We start from the raw sequence: 21,868 nt of genomic DNA, 5'->3' as shown, positions 1-21,868 counted from the left end.
CTTACAAATCCCACGTAGCTTCAAGGTAAAAAATTTGGCACTCTCCCTCTGCAGCAATATTCAGAAGAACACATTATTACATGCCTATTAGGAATTCCATGAAAGTTTTGAGAAAATACGGATTGTCACAATAAGTATATAGCATCCCAAGGTGACAACTTTGAAACAATATTCACTTCAATATATGAGAGCCAACTATTAAAAATTAGATTCAGTTGTGTTCTTTGAACTTTTCTGTATTTCCTAAACAATCAGCATGTATGATTTTTATAACTGGATAAAGTACAATAAATATTATTTTGGAAAGCTGGTCACATAACCACTTTTTTTAATGGATGAAAATACATGCAGCTTATACTCTAAGAGTCAGAGCGTTTAAGATACTGTGAAGATGCACACGGAGCTGACAACTCATATGAGGTTGTTCTAAATGTACTCACTCCAGGCTTCAGAAATCAATTTTATATACAACCTGAGAAAAGAGCTTCATAGTTTTGGAGTGTGGGTGGTAGTGCGGAGAAGCAAGTCCCCAGTACTTTAGTCAATGGACTAAACAGTAAAGGTCTTCCCTTTCTAAGCACCTCCTTATAGTTTATCCCACAATATTGCTTTACTTCTTGTCAGAGACATAAAATCAACTGTGGAGCAAGAACAATAACTATACGAGAAGAGAATCCAAAAAAGAATGAATATAAGTACATGTGTAACTGAATCACTTTGCTATACACCTGAAACTATCAAAACATTGTAAATCAACTATACTCCAATAAAATTAAAATAGTTAAAAAAAAATAGAAGTTCCAGGAGGCCAGTGACGGAGTGAGCAGGCTACCTGTGGCCATGGGCCCTGGTGACCCAGCTGTGTACTTAATAAGCACGCCATGCTGTGGAGGCTTCCGAAGCTCAAAGAGGAGTTCTTCAGGCACTGTTTCCATGTCTCGTACTACCAGCTGAAGTTCTGTAGTCAGGAGAATAGAGCATGGTGAGCTGTGGATGTTAGCAACTCTATACTCGGCATACAGTAAAGCCCCAGGCCAGGCTGGAAGCCATGTTGTGGGAAACCCGATGGTTACAATAAGACGCTAAACTGAATCGACCACAAAAGAGAGAAAACTTAATACAGCCAATTCACAAATTGTAAGTTCCTTAAGAGTTTACTTATGAGTCGGTAGTTCCAAATTCAGAACACCTTTTTTCTCCCATACGAATGAGGGAATGGCCGTCCACATAACTAGGCAGGTTTTCTTCCATAAAATACTCATGGAAGTTGTTTCTGCTTACTATTGTTTCTTCCCTTCTCCTTTCTCCGAATCTATAGAGGAGCCAGCTTATTTTAATAATGGTTGCTCTGGCCACCACAGCACAAGAGAAGGAGTGGGGCAGAAGGGACAGTTATCTTTATATCTATGACTTGCTAATAAGTTGAATGATAATTCACTTTAGGCCAATACTGACATGTAGAAACTGGATAAGGATGTATAAGAACACACCTTACAAAAATCAAAATATCCACTCTTCCCTTTTCAGACATTCTTGGTAAAAGAATACACTTCTAAAGAGTAAGTATACTAATAGGTAAACAAAATCACATAAAAAACACTTGGGTCAACTCTAGCTCTTCACAACTTCTGAAGGTTATTGTGATCTGCCACTCCTGTTACTTTTCCCTTTCTCAGTAGAAAACAAGAGCAGCCATTGAAACCATTTCCCTCACATCTCTTCTCTGCTCTCTGTTACTTTATATTTTAGTGATGGCAACAAATCAAACTCCTGGAGGCTGGAAAATGAATTCCGTGTTGTATTCCATCACTGAGCACTGGCCTCTGAAGGGTTTATTTCCTTCTCTCTCTTGCTTCCATTTGCATGGCAATGGCCAAAGGGACTGCCATGGCTGAGAAAGCATGCAACTTCTGGAAGAGAAGCTCACTACTTTTTGGTAACCATGAAGAGGTTTAAACAGGGACTGTTAATGACATAGGGTTCCATCTTCTAGTCATTGTCTTGCAGGTTCTCAGTTCTTACCTAAAGAAGTGCTGCCTCCTGGGCTGACCACAAGCAGAGGAGCTGTGACCTGGAACACTGGTGGGTACTGATCTGTGCGAAGTAAGTGAATGGTGAGGGCCATCTCTGGACTCGTGTGCTCTCCATCAAAAACTAGAAAGGATACACACACACACACAGAGGCATAAATCACCTTGTAGTCTGGTCACCTTTAGGCAAGTTCTATAAACTTGTAGCTAAAAGTTTTTTTTTTTTTTTTATTACCTTAAGACTCTGAAGAGATGCTTACAAATGGAAAGAGTAAGGCAGCAAGTGAAGATACTGTGAGCTTTTCTAACAAAGCTCTTTCTACTGAATAACAAGGAGGCTAAAGGACCATAATAACACAGTCATTTTAAGAAGTAATTTTCACAAGGTGATATTGATAAATGTTCAGTTCAGTTCAGTTGCTCAGTCGTGTCTGACTCTTTGTGACCCCATGAATTGCAGCATGCCAGGCTTCCCTGTCCATCACCAACTCCTGAAGTTCACTCAAACTCATGTCCATCGAGTCGGTGATGCCACCCAGCCATCTCATCCTCTGTCGTCCCCTTCTCCTCCTGTCCCCAATCCCTCCCAGCATCAGGGTCTTTTCCAATGAGTCAACTCTTTGCATGAGGTGGCCAAAGTACTGGAGTTTCAGCTTTAGCATCATTTCTTCCAAAGAACACCCAGGACCGATCTCCTTTAGAATGGACTCGTTGGATCTCTTTGCAGTCCAAGGGACTCTCAAGAGTCTTCTCCAACACCACAGTTCAAAAGCATCAATTCTTCAGCACTCAGCTTTCTTCACAGTCCAACTCTCACATCCATACATGACCACAGGAAAAACCATAGCCTTGACTAGACGGACCTTTGTTGGCAAAGTCATGTCTCCGCTTTTGAATATGCTATCTAGGTTGGTCATAACTTTCCTTCCAAGGAGTAAGCATCTTTTAATTTCAAGGCCGCAATCACCATCTGCAGTGATTTTAGAGCCCAGAAAAATAAAGTCTGACACTGTTTCCACTGTTTCCCCATCTATTTCCCATGAAGTGATGGGACCGGATACCATGATCTTCGTTTTCTGAATGTTGAGCTTAAAGCCAACTTTTTCACTCTCCTCTTTCACTTTCATCAAGAGGTTTTTAGTTCCTCTTCACTTTCTGCCATAAGGGTAGTGTCATCTGCATATCTGAGGTTATTGATATTTCTCCCGGCAATCTTGATTCCAGCTTGTGCTTCTTCCAGCCCAGCGTTTCTCATGATGTACTCTGCATAGAAGTTAAATAAGCAGGGTGACAATATACAGCCTTGATGTACTCCTTTTCCTATTTGGAACCAGTCTGTTGGTCCATGTCCAGTTCTAACTGTTGCTTCCTGACCTGCATACAGGTTTCTCAAGAGGCAGGTCGGGTGGTCTGGTATTCCCATCTCTTTCAGAATTTTCAAATATGCACTCATAGGTAATGCCGATAAAAGCTTTTATTTTTTGAATTACTGTAGACTTAATTCATTCTTCCAGTGTTCCAGAGAAATACATTTTCAAGAAAACTCTTTTAGAAATAACTTGTCTATGTCTCATCAGAAAATAATTTTTTAAAAGGATAGAAATGTCTACACATAATTCTAATGGTATTTGTTTGGAAGTAAGTAGACCCGTTTTTACCTGGTCATTATGTCCAATGCAATAAGTGGAAGACATCTTTGTGAATAAAGCAGTGACCTTAATATTTTATTTGGATTACCTGAGGTATCCAAGTGAAAGCTGATCCCTGGAGGGAAATGAAAGCAGAGTTGCCAGACCCTTGGTTCTTGTTTCTATTTTTCCATACCCCACATGCCTTCCCTTCTCTAAAAGTCAGGTTTGTAGGAACACCTGCACCACTGACTCATCAATGGGTTTATCTGCAGTGCCTACTGAAAAAGCTGCACTGTTGATACTTTAAATGCGTGGTCTGCTTATACATGGGTTCATTACAAGGAATTTTTTACTTTTCTACTTTCTCCTGGACTTGGTAACAAGTCAGTGAGAATTTGACCTCTACTTCAGCCAAGTAAAGCATCACTTGAAAGTGAAGTCGCTCAGTCGTGTCCGACTCTTTGCGACCCCATGGACTGTAGCCTACCAGGCTCCTCTGTCCATGGGATTTTCCAGGCAAGAGTACTGGAGTGGATTGCCATTTCCTTCTCCAGGGGATCTTCCCAAACCAGGGATTGAACCTGGGTCTCCCGCATTGTAGACAGACGCTTTACCGTCTGAGCCACCAGGGACGTTCTAAAGCATCACTTATTGACTCCTGCTAATAAGTACATACAGGTTTTAGATTTGTCTTTTCCTTTAGAACACAACTAAAAGATATGGTTGGATTTTACAAGGTCTGTTCCATGTCCTTAGAGAAGTCCAGAAAGAGCCCTCCTGAAGGACAGACGATATTATCCCTGGGAGAATGACGGTTTTATGACTGTGGTCGTTTGGTCAAATGTCAAAGTTCTTACATCTGCTTCTTTGAGTTCAGTCTTTCATGCTCTCTGGATGGTCAGAGATAGGGATCAATGATTCTTCTTTTTTTTCTTAATGTTTCCTCTATTTTTCTTTAGATTTTTATGTGGACCATTTTTTTAAAGTATTTACTGAATTTGTTACTATATTGCTTCTGATTTATGTTCTGGTGTTTTGGCCATACGGGATCTTAGTTCCCTGACCAGGGATCGAACCCTCACCTCTTGCACTGGAAGGTGAAGTCCTAAACATTGGACCACCAGGGAAGCCCTGGGAGCAATGACTCTTAATTTTGGGGAGCTTGAGGACAAGTGAACCAACTTTTCCATAAATTTCAGTGGATTCTGGATTCTCTGAAGTGCTTGGAATCTAAGTTAAGAAGGCCTTTTGTTAAATAAAAATAAATAATTGCAAAATACAATTTTTTAATGTTTTACATTGATTTTTTTTGAAGTGAGGAGCACCTTTGGGAGCCTTCACCATCCTTACCCTACAGAAGAGGAGGAAAGACCAAAAACTTAAACAGCTTTGGTCATATCACTCAACTATCCGTGTGACCAAGGTATATCCTTGCCTCTATAAGTAAAGGGAGGAAAGTTATTTTTTAGTACAAATTTGTGAATGCTTGGTCGCTCAGTCACGTCTGACTCTTTGTGACCCTATGAACTATAGCCCACTAGCTCCTCTGTCCATAGGATTTCTCAAGGAAGAATACTGGAGTTCATTGCCATTTCCTCCTCCAAGGGGATTCTCCCGACCCAGGAATCGAACCCGCGTCTCTTGCGTCTCCTGCATTGGCAGGCAGATTCCTTACCACCAAGCCATGTGGAAAGCCTAATACAAATTACATAACAACAAAATATACCATGATGGTGCAGGGCTTAGCAAGCAAACGTAAGAAATTACAATCAAAATGTTAATTGCATGTCTAACCCTCTCTTTAAGCAACGTTTTTGATTTCTCTGAGAAATAGTCAAATTGTTTCTTGTCTCATACTTTTTAGATTGGCTCTTTCACCAAAAGTCTACACAAAAAATCTGCACACAGATGGTTCCAGCATCTTTATTCATAATGGCCCAAACTTAGAAGCACTCAAAATGTCCTTTAGCAGGGGAATGGATAAATAAACTATGGTACAGCTAGACAATGGAATATCACTCAACACTAAAATAAATGAGCTACCAAGCTATGAAAAGATATGGAGGAATCTTAAATGCATATTGCTAACTGAAAGAAGCCAGTCTAAAAATTATGAATTCAACTATATGATATTCTGAAAAGGGTAAAACCATGGAAGGCAATAAAAAGGATAGTGTTTGCGAAAGGTGGGAAGTAGGGGTTGCAGGAGGGGCACAGGCAAAGCACAGAAAAATTTTCGGGCATTACAGTATCAACTCTGTATGATACAATGATGGATAAATGCCACACATAGGTCTAAACCCATAGGATGCAAAATAACAAGAGTGAACTCTAGAGTAAACTCGACTTTGGGTGATTATGTGTCAGTGCTGATTTATCCTTGGTGAAAAGTGTACCATTCTAGTGACTGATGCTGACAAGTCGAGATGCTAAGCTATGCATGTGCTGGGGTAGGGGGCACAGGGAAAATGTCTGTACCTTTCTTTCAATTTTGTTGTAAACCCAAAACTGCTCTAAAAAAAAATTTGTCTAAAATAAAAATTTTTAAAAATCACTGAACAGTAAAATAAAGGAACCTCAGGCAGAAACAAGATAAATTAATTTAAGGTCAGCCCAAGGTCTATTTTCTTTACTCTGTATAATAGGTTCATGGATCATTTAACTTAAAGTCTTGGGGAAGTTAATAGTTAACCCCTTCACCTATTCAAGCTTTCAGATTAGTATTGAGGCTTAAAATCTAAACTGGCACACTACCATAATACTTGTTTGTTTTTCATGATCAGAACACATACAGACAAGACTAAACACAGAAAAGTCAGAAACTTATATTACAATCCTGGTTGTGCTGTTTACCAAGTATAGACACATGGGCAGATAACTACTATAATGATCCTTAGTTTTCTCAGCTTTAAAATGCTAAAATAAAACCTATATTTACAATATTGCTGTAAGGCTTAAATACAAGTAATACTGCAAATTGTTTAATAATCAAGAAGTCTAGAAATGAGCCGACAATGGGCTCTTTTCAACAATGACACAATAATAGAAAAAGAGATAAAAGGTGTCCAAATCAGAATAAAAGAAAATTGTCAGTATTTGCAGATGAAATATTATATATAGAAAACCTTAAAGACTTCACCAAAAAACTCAGAGAACGAATAAATTCAGTAAAGTTGCAGGATACAAAATCAATACACAAAAATTGGTTGCATTCTGTACACTAATAACAAACCATTAGAAAGGGAAATTAGGAAAATAACCTCGTTTAGAGTTGTAACAAAAAATTAAACATGTAGGGATAAATTTATTAAAGGAAGTGAAAGACCTGTAATATGAAAACTATATGACACCAGTGAAAGAAACTGAAGACACAAGTACATGGGAAGATATTTCTGATCATGAATTAGAAGAATTAATATTCAGCAATACGTGGACCATAAACTTCCAGATGTTCAAGCTGGTTTTAGAAAAGGCAGAGGAACCAGAGATCAAATTGCCAACATCATCGAAAAAGCAAGAGAGTTCCAGAAAAACATCTATTTCTGCTTTATTGACTATGCCAAAGCCTTTGACTGTGTGGATCACAATCAACTGTGGAAAATTCTGAAAGAGATGGGAATACCAGACCACCTGACCTGCCTCTTGAGAAATTTGTATGCAGGTCAGGAAGCAACAGTTAGAACTGGACATGGAACAACAGACTGGTCCCAAACAGGAAAAGGAGTATGTCAAGGCTGTATATTGTCACCCTGCTTATTTAACTTCTATGCAGAGTACATCATGAGAAACGGTGGGCTAGAAGAAGCACAAGCTGGAATCAAGATTGCTGGGAGAAATATCAGTAACTGCAGATATGCAGATGACACCACCCTTATGGCAGAAAGTGAAGAGGAGTTAAAAAGCCTCTTGATAAAAGTAAAAGAGGAGAGTGAAAAAGTTGGTTTAAAGCTCAACATTCAGAAAACGAAGATCATGGTATCCGGTCCCATCACTTCATGGCAAATAGATGGGGAAACAGTGGAAACAGTGGCAGACTTTATTTTTCTGGGCTCTAAAATCACTGCAGATGGTGATTGCGGCCTTGAAATTAAAAGATGCTTACTCCTTGGAAGGAAAGTTATGACCAACCTAGATAGCATATTCAAAAGCGGAGACATTACTTTGCCAACAAAGGTCCATCTAGTCAAGGCTATGGTTTTTCCAGTAGTCACGTATGGATGTGAGAGTTGGACTGTGAAGAAAGCTGAGTGCTGAAGAATTGATGCTTTTGAACTGTGGTGTTGGAGAAGACTCTTGAGAGTCCCTTGGACTGCAAAGAGATCCAACGAGTCCACTCTAAAGGAGATCAGTCCTGGGTGTTCTTTGGAAGAAATGATGCTACAGCTGAAACTCCAGTACTTTGGCCACCTCATGCGAAGAGTTGACCCATTGGAAAAGACCCTGATGCTGGGAGGGATTGGGGACAGAAGGAGAAGGGGACGACAGAGGATGAGATGGTTGGATGGCATCACTGCTTCAATGGATGTGAGTCTGAGTGAACTCCGGGAGTTGGTGATGGACAGGGAGGCCAGGTGTGCTGCAATTCATGGGGTCGCAAAGAGTTGGACACAACTGAACTGAACTGAATATTGTCAAAAAGTGGTTCCCCTTGAGGGTCTTCATACATTTTGCTTTGAGGTTGCAAAAAGTCAGACATAATTTAGAAATTGAACAACAACAACAATATGGTGATTATAATCATTAATAATATCATTTGGCATAGTTGAAAGTTGCTAAGAGAATAAAGTTTTTATCACAGGAAAAACATTTACTAACTTTACATGGTGACAGATGTTAACTAGACTTATTGTGGTGGTCATTTCACAGTATATATAAATATCACTCATTATGTTGTACACCTGAAATGTTATACACCAACTATATGTTTTACAGTCATACATATACATCAATTAAATCTCAAAAAATAATAAAAAGTAAAAAAAAAACAATGATGGAAGACTAAATTTACTGTTGCTTCAAGTGTGACTTTTTAGCCTTTAAAGAACAAATGAATATCTGAGAATTTTAGGGAGATGACATTCTCTCTCACCAACATTTAGCCCTACATGAACTGTAATAGGACGTGTGGATGGTTGACTCCAATAAAATAGTCAATCCCAAGGAAACAGCAATGTATCAATGCCAGTTATGGTGAATCGCCTCACTCTAGATCTATATAAGAAAGCGTGTCTCTATTTCACATCAGCATAGATGCCAGCTCTGCTTCTGTTTTTGCTTATTGGCACTCAGCTTCTATCACACTTTGAACTAAAACTAGGATGCTGAGATCTTTCACACACAGCTATCATAACTCACTCTCTGGGTCACAACACTTTTGCTTCCAGTAGCAAAGCATTCAATGAAAGGCTCTATTTTAGACTATGAAAAGTGAAAATGTTATTCACTCATCATTTCCAACTCCTTTAGACCCCCTGGACTATAGCCCACCAGGCTCCTCTGTCCATGGAATTCTTTAGGCAAGAATACTGGAGTATGTAGCCATTTCCTTCTCCAGGGGATCTTCCTGATCCAGAGATCAAACCAGGGTTTCCTGCATTTCAGACATATTCTTTACCATCTGAGCCACCAGGAAAGCTCATTCATTCATTAGCTGAGCATCATGTAGGGATGATTATGGGCATACTTCAGAGATATTTCAGATTTGGTTCCAGATGACTGCAATAAAGTGAATGCTATAATAAAGCAAGTCACACGAATTTTTTGGCTTCCTAGTTTGTATAAAAATTATGTTTACACTACATTGTAGTCTAATAAGTGTGCCATAGCATTATGTTAAGCATTATGCATGTACATTAAAAAATAATGTACATATCTTAATTAGAAAAATAATTTATTGTGAAATACGCTAGCCATCATCTAAGCCTCCAGTGAATTATAATATTTTTTGCTGGTGGAGGACTTTGAATCAATGTTGATGGCTGCTGACTGATCATGGTGGTGGTTGCTCATGGTTGGGATTGTGGTGGCAATTTCTTAAAATAAGACAATGAAGTTCGCTGTACTGATTGAGTCTTCCTTTTGCAAAAATTTCTCTGTAGCACACAATGCTGTTTGACAGCATCTTATCCACAGAATATCTTGCAAAATTGGAGTCAGTCTTCTCAAACCCTAATGCTGCTTTATCAACTAAGCTTTTTGTAATATTCTAAATCCTTTGTTGTCATTTCAGTAATCTTTGCAGCATCTTCAATAGGAGTACATTTAATCTCAAGTGACCACTTTCTTTGCTAATCCATAAGAAACAATTGGAATGAAGATTGCTGGGAGAAATATCAATAATCTCAGATATGCAGATGACACCACCTTTATGGCAGAAAGTGAAGAACTAAAAAGCCTCTTGATGAAAATGAAAGAGGAGAGTGAAAAAGTTGGCTTAAAGCTCAACATTCAGAAAACTAAGATTATGGCATCCGATCCCATCACTTCATGGCAAACAGATGGAGAAATAGTGGAAACAGTGGCAGACTTTATTTTTTTTTTTGGCTCCAAAATCACTGTAGATGGTGACTAGGGCCATGAAATTAAGACACTTACTCCTTGGAAAGAAAGTTATGACCAACCTAGGCAGCATATTAAAAAGCAGAGACATTACTTTGCCAACAAAGGTCCATCTAGTCAAGGTTATGGTTTTTCCAATAGTCATGTATGGATGTGAGAGTTGGATTATAAAGAAAGCTGAGTGCCAAAGAATTGATGCTTTTGAACTGTGGTGTTGGAAAAGACTCTTGAGAGTCCCTTGGACTGCAAAGAGATCCAACCAATCCATCCTAAAGGAGATCATGGGTCCTGATTATTCCCTGGAAGGACTGATGTTGAAGCTGAAACTCCAATACTTTGGCCACCTGATGCAAAGAGCTGACTCATTTGAAAAGACCCTGATGCTGGGAAAGATAGAAGGTGAGAGGAGAAGGGGACAACAGAAGATAAGATGGTTGGATGCATCACCGACTCAATGGACAGGAGTTTGAGTAAACTCTGGGAATTGGTGATGGACAGGGAGGCCTGGCGTGCTGCAGTCCACGGGGTTGCAAAGAGTTGGACACAACTGAACGACTGAACTGAACTGAAGAAACAACTCATTCTTATAAGTTTTATCATGAGATAGCAGCATTCAGACATGTCTGACACTCCACTTCTGATTTTAGTTCTCTTGTTATTTCCATATCTGCAGTTACTTCCTCCACTAAAGTCTCAACCCCCTGAAAGTCATTCAAGAAGGTTGGAATGAACTTTCTTCAAACACCTGTAAATGTTGATATTTTGACCTCTTCCTACAAATGAATGTTCTTAATGACATCTAGAATGGTGAATCCCTTCCAGAAGGTTGTCAATATATTTTTCCCAGATCCATCACAGGAATCCCTATCTATGTTAACCATAGCATCACAAATTGTATATGTTACATGATAAGACTGGAAAGTCAAAATTACTCCTCGATCTATGGGTTGCAGAATGGATGCTATGCTAACAGGTGTGAACACAACATTAATCTCATTGTACATCTCCATCAGAGCTCTTGGGCACCAGATATACTGTCAATAAGAAGCAATATTTTGAAACAAATCATTTATTCCCCAAGTAGTAGATCTCAAGACTGAGCTTAAAATATTCAGCAAGCCATGTTGTACACAGATTTGCTGTCATCCAGGCTTTGTTGTTCCATATATAGAGCACAGATGGAGTAGGTTCAATACCTAATTCTTAAGGGCCCTAGGAGTTTTGGAATGGTAAATAAGCATTGGTTTCAATTTAAAGTCACCAGCTGTATTAGCCTTTAACAATACAGCCTGTCCTTTGAAGCCAGGGACTGACTTCTCCTCTATAGCTATGAAAGTCCTAGATAGCATCTTCTTCTAGCGCAAGGCTGTTTCACCCACACTGAAAATTTGTTCTTCAGTGTCACCACCTTCATGAATTAGCCAAGCTAGATCTTCTGGACAACTTGCTGCAGCTTTTATATCAGCACTTGTAGCTTTACCTTGTACTTTCATGTTATTAAGATGGCTTCTTTCCTTAATCCCATGAATCAACCTCTGCTAGCTTCAAACTTTTCTTCTGTAGCTTCTCACCTCTCTTAGCTTTCACAGAATTGAGAGTTAGGATCTCGTACTGGATTAAACTTTAGCTTAAGGGAATGTTGTGGCTGGTTTAATCTTCTACCCAGGCCATTCCTATCAGCAACAAGGCTGCTTTGCTTTCTTATCATTTGTGTGTTCATTGGAGTAGCACTTTTAATTTCCTTCAAGAACTTTTCTGTCGTATTCACAACTTGGCTGTTTGGCACAAGAGACCTAGTTTTTAGCCTATTTTAGCTTTTGACATTCTTTCCTTACTAAGCTTAATTATTTCTAGTTTTTAATTTAAAGTGAGAGATGTGTGACTCTTTCTTTCACTTGAACACTTAGAGGTCATTGTAGGGTTATTAATTGGTTTAACTTCAATATTGTTGGGTCTCAGGAAATATGGAGGCCCCAAGAGAAGGAGAGCGATGGAGGAATGGCCGGTTGGTGTGACAGACAGAACACAGACAACATTTATTAAGCTTACTGTCTTATATCAGCAAGTTCCTGGTGTCCCCAAAACAATCACAATATTAACATCAAAGATCACCCATCACAGATCACCATAACAAATACAATAATAATGAAAAAGTTTGAAATGTTACAAGAATGATCAAAATGTAATAGAGACAGGAAGTAAGAAATGCTTCTAGAAAAATGGCACTGAAAAACTTGTTCTATGCTGGGGTGCCACAAACCTTCAATTTATAAAAAATGCAATATCTGTGAAGCACAAAAAAGTGCAATAAAGTGAGGCAGGCATGTATGTGCCAATCACTATTTTGGGAACTCTATGCATGAGTGCTGGAGAAGGCAATGGCACCCCACTCCAGTACTCTTGCCTGGAAAATCCCATGGATGGAGGAGCCTGGTGGGCTGCAGTCCATGGGGTCACGAAAAGTTGGACACGACTGAACAACTTCGCTTTCACTTCTCACTTTCATGCATTGGAGGGGGAAATGGCAACCCACTCCAGTGTTCTTGCCTGGAGAATCCCAGGGACGGGGGAGCCTGGTGGGCTGCCCTCTGTGGGGTCGCACAGAGTCGGACACGACTGAAGGGACTTAGCAGCAGCAGCAGCATGTGTGCGTGCTAAGTCACTTCAGTCATGTTTGACTCTGTGCAACCCTATGAACTGTAGCCTGCCAGGCTCCTCTGTCCATGGAATTCTCCAGACAAGAATACTGGAGTGGGTTGTCATGCCCTCCTCCAGGGTTTGGAAGCTCTACACATATATAATTATTATTTATTATCCCCATTGATGGATAAGGCATGGAGGCACAGAAAGGTTAAGAAACTTTCATAAAGCAGGCTGAACCTGAGACAGACTGGATTCAAAGTCTGAGATCTTAACCATTATTACTTCTTTTTAATAAATAATCGAACAAGTTGAAATTGGGCTTAAAGAACACTAATCTTTCGTATCCTTGGTGGAGATTTTCCCTATAAATATGAAGTTGAGCTATCACTATCTAACTAGCATGTGATTATTTTAGAAGAAATTTGTGTTATGTAACTTTTAAATAGCTCTTAGAAAATAGCTAAAGTAACAATGAAGAGAGCAAAAACAAGGTTTCTTAAAAGACTGTGATTAAAATTTTTACCTGTGAAGTGGAATTTCACCGATTCTGGGAGACCTGAGAGAACAGGAGACAGAAAATCATTATATTGAACATCTGGGGGCCACCAATGGATGGAAAAAGTAAAATATATTAGGAGAGAAGTTAGAAAAATAAATTATCATGGTTTAAGGGGGGGCTTCTCTGATGGCTCAAACGGCAAAAAATCTGTCTGCAACCTGGGTTCAATCCCTGGGTCAGTAAGATCCCCTACGGAATGGATACTCACTCCAGTGTTCTTGCCTCATGGACAGAGGAACCTGGTGAACTATGGTCCATGGGGTTTAAGGAAAGAGCACCAGATTGTTTGCTAACATTATGTTGAATTTAATGATGCCAATACTAATTTTAAGTAACAAAAAGAACCACAGAGTGGAATAATTTTATATCACAGCAGTTAGAGTGATTTATAATAGATTCATTCAGGTCCCATTTTACCAGTACATAAAATCCTACAAATCAGTAAATGTGGGTAATGTCATATATTACTGACAAGGCTTGCTGGTGGGTCAGTTTCACTGTAGAATTGAGTGATGCCTGGGACATTGATCTACACACTGTAACAGCGTGAGAGATTTATCTCGTGGCGTTTATCCCATAGATTATACAGGATACAACTCTGCTCTCCCTAAAAAGGCTCCAGAAACACAGGTGAATATAGTGGATTCAGAAATAACTTCAACCCGGGCTGACATGTTGTCTTTTCCTCTAATCCCTGGATAACCTGAGTTTCTTGTAAAAAGTAGGTCTTATAAAGTTGGGGTTAGAGGATCATGAAACATTTTCACTGGCTGTGAGGTATCTAGCTAGGAAACACTGGGGATTAGAGAAGGAAATGGCAACCCACTCCAGTATTTTTGCCTGGGAAAATCCCACGGACAGAGGAGTCTGGCGGGTTACAGTCCATGGGGTCGCGAGGAGTCGGACATGACTTAGTGACTAAACACACACACAAACACTGAGGATACTTCTTAGAGAAGAGGTTTATCCCAGTGCTTAGGGATTTTCAATCTGAGTTAATTATCTTCTGGACAATTCCATCTATATAAATAGTGGCAAATATTACTTTAAAACTTTGCCATACTATAAAACATAACTCTGAAACTATTCAACCCATGTTCAACTCACCATTAGAAATCACCAACTGTTCTGCATGATTCAAGCTACTATACCAATTATATACTCTATATTAATTGTGTTGAAAGTGTGAAAGTGTTAGTTGCTCAGTCATGTCCTACTCTTTGTGACCCCATGGCCTGTAGCTCAACCGGCTCCCCGTCCATGAGATTTCCCAGTCAAGAATACTGGAGTAGGTTGCCATGCCCTCTTCTAGGGGATCTACCCAACCCAGGGATTGAACCCTGGTGTCCCACATTGCATGCAGATGCTTTACCTCTGAGCCACAAAGGACATAACATCTTAAAGATCATAAAGAAACAGGCTTCAGGATTTTTAGAGGCATTCCAAAGCAGAGAAGTGTCAAGGCTGACCAAAAAGTTCATCTGGGCTTTTCCATAAGATGGTGTGGAAAAATCTGAATGAATTTCTTGGCCATCCCAGTATCTAGGGGAAGAGACTTAAAACTTGGCAGCTTTGAATACTCGGTCAAAGGGAGACATAAGGGGGTGGCAAGGATTAAGGCTGTCTTGACTTAATGGAAGGGCATACACTTGCTTGAATTAGAAATGGGAGTTATTCTCTTGGCCAACTTTTTCTTTTTTTAAAAGGTATTTTTTGTCAAATCCTGGTTTTAATCCCAAAAGGTGCCTGCATGGGATCCTTATCACTAGATTCCTCTCACACATGCCCATCTGCCATGGCCTCCTCTTCAAATCCTCTCTCTTCACTGCAGTCAAAGAGTTCCTTATGAAAAGCCAGCCCCCTGTATCTTAAAACCTCCACCAGGTTCTTCTTGTTCTTGGGATAAAGCTCCATGTCTCTGCAGGCTCACAGGGCCCCTGCCCTCTCTCTTCCCATCCAGGTTCATCCCCACTCTGCTCAACCCTCCACATTCCAGACACAAAGACTTTTTTCAGTCCCCAGAAAGTCACATTCTCTCTCTCCCAGGGCCTCTGCACAGGGCTGCATGTCCTTCTTTCCAGAATGTTCTCCCAAAGATCCCAACACACACTCAGCCTAGTTAGCTCCTACTCACCCCTCCACCATCAAGACCTCCCTGAGGCAGCCTCCAGTGTACCCTTAGTCTAGGTCAGACTTGCTACATCCAGTTCCTTATCTTTAGCCTGCATATCTTAGTCTTCCGAATCTTTTATCTCAGCCTGCAATTGAACATCCCTTACTGAGGGATGAACTTTCTTCCTTATTTTTAGAGCACTTATCTCAGCCTGCAATTAAACCTCCCTTAGTGAGAATATTTCTCAAATTTTGTCTCTATACCTAGATCCCCAAACTTGCCAAGATGCCTTTTTTTGCTCACCACTAGCTCTCCAAGGCCTCATTCAGGCCTGGCCATTTAGGAGACACAAAATAAAGATTTATTGAAAGTATGCCATGAAGCTTCACAGAGAGCAGTTTGGGCACCTCAAAATAGAGGGGAATAAAAGCATTACCAGCAAAGGAGAAGGCCCTGATCTCCTGGAGGTGGGGGGCTGCAGTGGGAGGACGGTACATGATGTTGCCCTGGTTAACGTCTTCCTGGGAGAAATACCGGATGGGAGAGTGAGGCTGGTCCCTGTGTTCGATGATGCCTGAAAAGAAAGAGAGTCTGCATGAGCATCAGCAGTAATTCTGATGGCTGACAATAATTAGAGACATAAAGCTGCCTTTTCCACTGGTGGAAGTCATCCTTCAGGAACAATTGCTCTCGAGTTGTTCTTGGCATACTATTCCCTGGTTATTCAAGAAAGGGGTAACTCTGAAACCCAAATACTCTTGCCTAGGATTCGTTGCAGGCTTCCCGGGTAGCTCAGCTGGTAAAGAAATCGCCTGCAATGCAGGAGACGCTGGTTCAATTCCTGGGTTGGGAAATTCCCCTGGAGAAGGGACAGGCTACCCACTCTGGTATTCTTGGGCTTCCCTGATGGCTCAGATGGTAAAGAATTTGTCTAAATGCGGGAGACCTGGGTTCGACACCTGGGTTGGGAAGATCCCCTTGAGGAATGGCAACCCACTCCAGTATTCTTGCTTGGAGAATCCCAGTGGATAGAGGAGCCTGGTGGGCTACAGTCGATGGGGTCACAAAGAGTTGAACACAACTGAGAGACTAAGCACAGCACAGCACAGGATTCATTGCTCACAAACAATAGTAAGATGCAAACTATTGCCCTCTAATGTAGCTTAGACCAGGGAGATCCTCACAAGTCATAGACAATGAACGGTAATTATGAGATTCTCTCAATTAAATTCAAGTTCAAAGGTGAAAGTCGCTCCAAAATGGCACAAACTCCTGGTGAGGCTGTAAAGACTTTTTTTCAATCCACTTTCTTTCCTTCAGAAACTCCATAGTCTCTGTGATGATTTCTGGCAACAATAACGTGGATCTTGATTATTCAAAGAACTGGATTACCTTTAAGTTACAAATGTCTTAGGGGCTGAAGATATGCCTGTGGTTTCTAAATTTCACAGGTACAGAACTGATGGGCTTCCCTGGTGGTTCAGCTGGTAAAGAATCTACCTGCAATGTGGGAGACCTAGGTTTGATCCCTGTGTTGGGAAGATCCCCTTGGAGAAGGGAATGGCTAACCCACTCCAGTATTCTGGCCTGGAGAATTCATCTGGGTGACTGATAACGCTACTGTAAATATATTTGTTTTTTTTGAAGCTCACAGGGTATTAATATGTAGGAGCACTATGTAAACTTAAAGAAGTCATAAACAGTATTTATTCCCTTGGTTAAAAAGAAAGAGGAGGAGTAACTTATCCACCTGAGGGAAAACTGAGTTTGTGTGGGTCAGCCCCCCGGGTTGTCTGGCAGAGCTCCTTGTTCTTTGTGGTTGTTCGGTGTTAAGTTGTGTCTGACTTTGCAACCCTATGGACTGCAGCACCAGGCTCCTCTGTCCTCCACTATCTCCTGGAATTTGTTCAAATTCATGCTCATTGAGTCGCTGATGCTCTCATCTCTGATGATGATGATCTCATCCTCTGCCGCCCTCTTCTTTTGCCTTCAGTCTTTCCCAGCTTCAGGGTCTTTTCCAATGAGTAGACTCTGCATCGGGTACCCAAAGTACTTGAGCATCAGCTTCAGCATCAGTCCTTCCAATGAACATTCAGGGTTGCTTTCCTTTAGGATGGACTGGTTGGATCTCCTTGCAGTCCAAGGGACTCTCAAAAGTCTTCTTCAGCACCACAGGTTGAAAGCATCAGTTCTTTGGTGCTCAGCTTTCTTTGCGGTCCAACTGTCACTTCCATATGCGACTAGTGGAAAAACCACAGCTTTGACTATGTGGACCTTTGTCAGTAAAGTGATACCTCTGCTTTTTAGTACACTGTCTAGGTTTGTCATAGATTTTCTTCCAAGGAACAAGCGTCTTTTAATTTCATGGTTGCAGTCACCATCTGCAGTGATTTGGGAGCCCAAGAAAATAAAGTCTGTCACTATTTCCATTGTTTCCCCATCTATTTGCCATGAAGTGATGGGACTGTATACCATGATCTTAGTTTGTCCTTAGCACATGCTGACTCTGTTCCACTCTCTCTCATGAGCGCCTCACCAAGGCAGGCTCTGTCGCTACAGGTGTGCTTAGATCTGTCCAGCTGTGCCTGCACATGGGGGTGGGAGGGAAGCTCAAAGAGTGATGAAGTTATTTGCACACTGTGCTCTCCAGTACCGCTCTGTCAGTACCAAAGCTGACACATTCATCTCCACCTGTCCGACCATAGTGTCTCCCTCTCAACTGGCTCTAAACTCAGAGGTGATGAATAACTGTTACTCCTTAAATCCTCAACAAGTAGAAGAAGACAGAATTCCAGCGCTTTGAGGGCTGGTCAACAATAGAAGACAAAGAGCATCACTCAAAAGATCGCTTACTGCCTGTCTTACCTTGATTTGGATGCAGCGGTAGAGTGATGTTGTATATTAGCTTTCTGTTTGGCCTCTCAGAGTTTACAAAGGAGAGAGAATGAGGCTGAATCACAGTCAGGCCATCTTCCCGAGCCTACACAAAATTTGAGAGGGAAGAAGAAAAAAATGGCATGATGAAAACAAAAGCCAGAGGCAAAAACAAAACCCATTAAAAAAAAAACAACAACTTTTTCTGGGTTTTTTAATTCGTCACAGAGAGCAAAATTTTCTCTGAGAGTTCAAAAGAAGGATTGGTTCTCCCACATTGCAGACTTGTCCCTGCCTTAAGCATCTCACGGGGTTACAGAGCTCTCTTCGGGTCTTGCACCTGACCCTTCTCTCCCCTGCCCTTGGCCTCCTGGGTTTATGCCCGCACATGCTGTGGGAGTCCCAGTATGATCACTTATTCCTGGTTAGAGCTCACAGCGGTACGTGTTTGGAAATAAACTATCACAGTTGGTGATTCTACTGTTCACAGCTGGATCCTTACAGCTCTATTCCTCTAATTTAATGGGCTAAGATGGTATCTGGTGAGAATTTCTCCCAACCCCCCAGCTTGCTGACGGGAACTGTGATGCATTCTTTTCTTTAACTTTGATGGTTTCCAATGGCTAAAGATGAACTTGCCTCAAATGCCAAAGAAGCTCACCATTGGAGTTCAGAGGTTTAAGAGCTACGTGTTTATTAAAGCTTATAGAAATAGTATTTCCTTTTGTCTCCATTGTACTGTTCTAAAGAACCAGATATTGCTTTCCACTTCTAGCTTTCAGGACCCAATGAAGGAGTCAAGTGAAATTAATTGGAAAGTCAATGTGTGTATAGCTCTCACTATCCATTCGCCTGTGTGGGTTCACAACCCATTAACAGTGACAACATTAAAAAAGACAGAGAGATTCAGAATTCCATGACCAGGCTTAACAGAGATTTGGGAACAGCAGCAGAAACATACTGGAGAGGAATTGAAAAGGAGAGTGAACATGGGCCCTTTGCCTAGGTCACACATATTGATACTAAAACAGAACAAAAATATCTGGTTCATCACAGGCTCTTTCTAATTGACCCCTGAAGGGTTAGAGTTTGACATGCTCTCCTGCTCTTTCATACTGTTCATAGACTCACTGGAAAAGACCTTGATGCTGGGAAAGATTGAGGGAGAGAGGAGAAGGGGACAATAGAGAATGAGATGGTTGGATGGCAACACCATCAGTTTGGGCAAATTCCAGGAGATCGTGAAGGACAGAGAAGCCTGATGTGCTGCAGTCCATGGGGTCACAGAGTTGAACATGACTGAGCGACTGAACAACAAACTGCTCTTCCAAGCTCTGCTACTTTCAGAAGGAATTTCCCATCTAGGAAAGGAATAAGAAGGGCTCAGGAAGTCTCATGGAGGAGGGCATGGTGTTCTTCCTTTTAACCATGAAAAGACTGAAGGTTCCAGTTATTTTGTAATTGTCCCCAAGCCATACTTGTCCTGGGGAGAGGCAGCACTTGCAGGCTAGGACAACCCCTCTAGTACAGAGTCATATTTCAAGTCGTTGCTCAGGTCTGGAATGTAATGAGCAAGGAAAATCAGAATTGCAAATAGCAGCTGGTCTCTCTAAAATAAAACGGGGAAGGGCAACACAAGAAAAATACATACCCTATGCAAGGTGTTTACAGCCCATGCATGTGTGCACACATCTGTAAACACATACACATGTAGGCACAGATACGTGGACAAAAAGTGTAGGCTGAGCGCACTGTTCAATACTGTTTGCCAACTTTTACTCTCAAAACCATCAGAATAACTGAACATTCTCAAGGTATTATGGGATATTTTTGAAAATCTAGATGTCCCTAAAACAATAAAGTGATAGGAAAAGAGAATTACTATGAACACAGAATAATGGAAAAGAGAAATGCATTATAGCCAAGAAAGCAGACATTTTATTACAGAATTTATTGATTTAATTTCTTTACTAACAGAAATAGACACTAAGTAGAAAAAGCAAGGACTTGATTCTCTCAAGAAAGCAATATTGAGGTGGAGGTACATCAAAGCATAATCAATTTTAATATTGGCTATTTGGAATGTTCAATATTTATCAATGAAACAGTAAGAAATATGAGATTAAATTTCATGGAAATCATTATAGAAGACACTTTTCTATTAAACTATCTGTCAGCATAAGAAGATTACAGAATAATGGCTTTCATAATACCCATATTACCTCTGAATACATCCAGAATCCAATCACTTCTCCTCATGACATTGCCACCACCCTGCGGGGATCTAGATCCCACACCTGGCCTCCCACCATGGCCTCCCACCTGCTCTCTCTCTCTCTCCTCAAGAGTCTACTTCCACACAGCCACCAGGCGATGCCTTTAAAAAGGCCATTAGGCCTCTGCTCAACACCCTGCAACGGCTCTCCATGTTACTCAGAATAAAGTTAAGTCCCTCCAGTGGTCTGTGTGGCTGGATACAATCTGTTCCCCTAATCTACACCACCCTCCACCCAATTAACTTTGCACATCTGCATTCATGCGGATTCTTCTTGCTTTGTACTCACTTTAATCCGGCCAGACTGATTTCCTTGCTGTTTATCTAAGCATGCTCCTAGCCTGATGCCTCTAAATGCATGGTTTCCTGGGTCAGGAATCCCCTTTCCTAAGGGATTTGCACAGCTCTCTCTCTTCCTCACCTCCTGCAAATCCTTCTTTAAATGTCATTGTCCTGACAACTTTTTACAACCTAGGTCTTCCCTGCTACATTTCCAATCCTCTTGACTCTGATCTACTTTTACTTTTATCATAATGCTTCTCCTTAACATGCTACATGAGAGTTATTTATTTTGTTTATAACTTACTGTCTATTCATGTAAATTCCATGAGAACACGGTTTTAGTTTGTTCATGGATCTCAAGCACCGAGTGTACAGTACATGGGAGTGCTTGATAAAAATTAACATAATGTTGTAAATCAACTATATTTCAATAAAAAAAGAATACAGTCTGTATTATGTGATCACTCAATCTCCAATGTCTTCCACAGAATTTGGCATAAATTAGGGGCCCAAAAGTGTTTGTGATTAAATAACTGAATGAATGGAGAGGTAGACACTTACCCTTAAACACATACATGAATATACCATATATGAATTTAGCATATGCATTCATAATGTGTCTACCAAATATGTACAAAACTTGTGTGGCTAGGTGAACCCAAATCGCTGAATTGAGAATGCACTTTCGTCACAGATTAGTTTGTATGTCCTACAGTAATGGCCCTAATTAACGTCAAAAGAAATATAAACCATGTATATTTTAAGAAATGAAATGATAGCCTGATCACATTTTTTAGACTAATTACATTTAGTAGATCACATTTAGTAGACATTTAGTAGCCTGATCACATTTAGTAGACTAATCTCTGTGATACACTAAATTACACAGGATAGACCTAACTT

At 40.6% G+C, this 21,868-nt stretch overlaps 1 protein-coding gene across 2 annotated transcripts in view; it reads right to left on the bottom strand.

Annotated features, from left to right (window-relative positions):
* FRAS1 (Fraser extracellular matrix complex subunit 1) overlaps nt 1–21,868 on the bottom strand; it is a 534,964-nt gene that overhangs the window by 112,196 nt on the left and 400,900 nt on the right. For both annotated transcript variants that reach the window (XM_070791638.1, XM_070791639.1), the window contains 5 exons: nt 18,400–18,514; nt 15,971–16,108; nt 13,386–13,418; nt 2,023–2,154; nt 833–958 (listed from right to left, as the gene is read on the bottom strand). In XM_070791638.1, coding sequence (XP_070647739.1) covers nt 833–958; nt 2,023–2,154; nt 13,386–13,418; nt 15,971–16,108; nt 18,400–18,514 — 544 coding nt within the window. The remainder of the gene's footprint in view (nt 1–832; nt 959–2,022; nt 2,155–13,385; nt 13,419–15,970; nt 16,109–18,399; nt 18,515–21,868) is intronic.

This window comes from Bos indicus, chromosome 6 (genome assembly GCF_029378745.1).
Source record: "Bos indicus isolate NIAB-ARS_2022 breed Sahiwal x Tharparkar chromosome 6, NIAB-ARS_B.indTharparkar_mat_pri_1.0, whole genome shotgun sequence".
Taxonomy (NCBI): domain Eukaryota; kingdom Metazoa; phylum Chordata; class Mammalia; order Artiodactyla; family Bovidae; genus Bos; species Bos indicus.
Note: the sequence above shows the minus strand (reverse complement) of the source record. Positions and strands in the feature narration are given on the sequence as shown.